The sequence below is a fragment of the Helianthus annuus genome, chromosome 1, assembly GCF_002127325.2.
Source record: "Helianthus annuus cultivar XRQ/B chromosome 1, HanXRQr2.0-SUNRISE, whole genome shotgun sequence".
Taxonomy (NCBI): Eukaryota; Viridiplantae; Streptophyta; class Magnoliopsida; order Asterales; family Asteraceae; genus Helianthus; species Helianthus annuus.
In genome coordinates this window covers 143840013-143843234 of record NC_035433.2, presented here as the reverse complement: position 1 = coordinate 143843234, position 3222 = coordinate 143840013, and the positions used below count along the sequence as shown (strand labels likewise).

At 34.2% G+C, this 3222-nt stretch overlaps 1 protein-coding gene across 1 annotated transcript; it reads left to right on the top strand.

Annotated features, from left to right (window-relative positions):
• The first annotated feature begins 932 nt into the window (after positions 1–932).
• LOC110886611 (CAAX prenyl protease 2) lies at positions 933–2963 on the top strand. Its single transcript, XM_022134428.2, has 6 exons — positions 933–1179; positions 1265–1376; positions 2123–2194; positions 2412–2474; positions 2653–2730; positions 2827–2963. Exons 1-6 carry the CDS (start codon positions 958–960, stop codon positions 2958–2960), a joined length of 681 nt encoding a protein of 226 aa, XP_021990120.1. The 5' UTR covers positions 933–957; the 3' UTR covers positions 2961–2963.
• Positions 2964–3222: the final 259 nt, after the last annotated feature.

Genomic DNA, 3222 nt, shown 5'->3' with positions numbered 1-3222 from the left:
TAACGACAAACAGTGACAAGGGGCTTATATGCTACATAGCAAATAGCGACCGCTATTTTATATATAGCGCTACACTAGAAAAAGAATTTTGAAAATTTTTATATGTATATTATATCAAAATACCTTGGTACACTAGAAAAAGAATTTTGAAAATTTGTATATGTATATTATATCAAAATACCTTGGTACACTAGAAAAAGAATTTTGAAAATTTGTATATGTATATTATATCAAAATACCTTGGTATATATGCTATTTTACATGTATATTTAACAAAAACCTATAAATCAAGCTATTTATAGCTATATCTAATTTCTATTTACATAAAAAAAACTATCTGTCACTATGACCCAAATAGCGACACTTGGTCGCTTCGCTGCATAGCGCGCTATAGTGGTCGCTATTGACAACTAGGGTCAATTGATCATCAATTCATATCTTTGACTTTAATAAGCCAAACTACGCAAAACCACTAATTTACATCTTGTTCTCACTTGAACAATATTAAATAGGATTTCATTTGAAGCGTTACTCGACTCAACCCACCAGACCCATTAACCTGTCAGAAAGTAACTCATTGTCGAGAAGTCATTATAAGCCGTTTGACCTGAACTCTAGAGTTGAAAGACCTTACCAAGCAGTGTGTGTAAGTCTAGAATTGGGGTTCATGTCAAGCAAAATCCTGCAATAAATATGTTCTTAATTCTATATTTTCCTTTTTGAGAAGCTGACATGTCACCATATTTCTTGATCCATTCAGATAAAGCGGTGGAACATGTCCTACTTGCTTAGTGCTTATGGTATCCGTCTACACCACACACGGTGAGTATTCAATTTGTTTGTATAGATAACGCGCGCGGTTGATGGTTTTCATCAACTTATTCATTTTTCATAATTTGCAGATTAAAAAGGGTTAGTGAGTTGCTAAAATTTTCTGCTGAACATGGAATTTTATGTATGAAACAGTGGGAAGCCGTGGTTTTTCCTCTTTGCCTGACTTCGTTAATGTATATCGGCTCGTTTATTCTCAAAATTTTATCAATTCGGAGCTCGTGGGCCGAACATGGGGACCGTCGGATAGATATATCATTTCATGGCTTAAAGAGTGGTCTTCAAAACCTCATTAATTGGATGGTTTCAGCTGTTTACAATATTTCAGTTTGGAGAATGTATATTGTGGTCAGTTTGCTATTTCAGTTATTTTTAAAGTTGTAATTATTTTATATCATCCAAGTGATTTTCTTGTATTATATATAATTCACAGGCTCCTCTTACGGAAGAGTTAGTTTTCAGAGCTTGTATGATATCTTTACTTCTATGTGGAGGATTTGAAGCATATACAGTAATACTTCTCTCTCCTGTTCTTTTTAGCCTAGGTAAGTCCTACATTTTTCTAGCATTTTAAAAAACATAATTCATGTAAAGGATCTAGTAATTACTATTTATAGTGTTTAATAAAAGTTATTTTTTAGGAATATTAGATTTTAATAATCCCAACTATTCGCTGTTGGTTGTCAACAGTCACAACTTTAAAAATAACCACTGGCAGTCCTAACTTTTAACATATTGGTCTCCAATGGACCCTGACTAACAGAATCCTAACGCCATTAGTCTCCGGTCGTCGGAAAAACGTTTTTTGGCCGGAAAACTCAACATTTTCATCCCGAACCTCTTTGTAAGCTTATTATGAACCTTTGAGAACCTTTTTCTAGTAAAAGCCCTAATTATTAAAGTCGCCGGAAAACTCAACTTTTTGGCTGGAAAACTCAACATTTTCGTCCCAAACCTCTTTGTAACCTTAGATCAGACCTTTAGAAACCTTTTTCTGGATAAAAACGGTTTTCCGGCGACCGTAGACTAATGGCATTAGGGTTCTGTTAGTCAGGGTCCATTGGTGGCCAATATGTCAATAGTTGGGACTGCCAGTGGCTATTTTTGAAGTTGGGACTGTTGGCGGCCAACGGCGAATAGTTGGGATTATTAAAATCCAATATTCCTATTTTTTAAACATTTTTTCTTCTTCTTTCAGTTATGAGATAACATTTCTGTTTCTTTGATAAATTTTCTATATTTGTTTAGTTATAAGTAAATTTTCATTATTTGGTAAATTTTATATTTACAGCTCACTTGAACCATTTATTGGAGCACTACATGCAACAAAATACGAGCTTGCTGAAAGCTTCCATGGTTGTAGGTATGTTCGACCCGTCTGACCCCTTTTAGCTATTTTATAGTTTTACTAGTTTGACCCGTTAGAGATAAAAACAGTAAACAAATCGACCTATTCAAACGTAAGTGGGTCGAAATTGCCACTTCTTGCTTTTCAGGGTTTTAATCATATTGGCCATGAAAAGTTGAAAACATCATGCGTTGATTGCTGATTCGTAAAATACTTTTGTAATATTTCTCAGGTTTCCAGCTTGGCTATACAGTGATATTTGGGTCATATGCATCATTTCTCTTTGTTCGAACTGGTTAGTGATAATTGTGTTATTTTTTATTATCTTATTTTCACCAGGCGAAACATGTTAAAAAATCTGAAACCAAACAGAATTTTTTCGGTTATTAAAAAATCAAAATTGAACAATCGATTAATCAAATGGGTCGGTTATTACGGTTTCAGCTCACGTGTAGTTTTCTTGTTAATTGCAGGACATATAGCAGCGCCGCTCGTGTCACATATGTTCTGCAACATCATGGGGCTTCCTGCCTTCTTTTCACGAAGAACATGTAACGAAACGCATACTCATATACACAGTTATTTTATTGGTTTATTTATGGCTAAATATTTTATAAAATTGACAACGTTTTGAGTGGAAATTTCAGGGTTGGTGAGCGTGGGATTTGTAGCAGGGGCGATAACCTTTGTATTTCTTTTGTTTCCGCTTACTTCTCCAGGGTTGTACAATGATAGAACCGACAATTGCGAATGCTGGCACACTTACTGTTATTGGACTTAAGATAGTTTTTATTGGAATGAATCTATTGAGAGAGAGGCCGAAAGTTTCTTATTGTTCTTGAATGAATTGGTAAAAACAAATGATACATATTCGGTTCTATATATACATCAGAGAATGATTAATAACTACCCCTAACTTAGGCTAATAATAATAATAATAATAGTAACAGCATAACCTATGATATATATCTAACATGGCCTTATAATAATAATACGATCTAGCTTAATATGAAATTCCGTCTAATACCCTCCCGTAAGCTAGA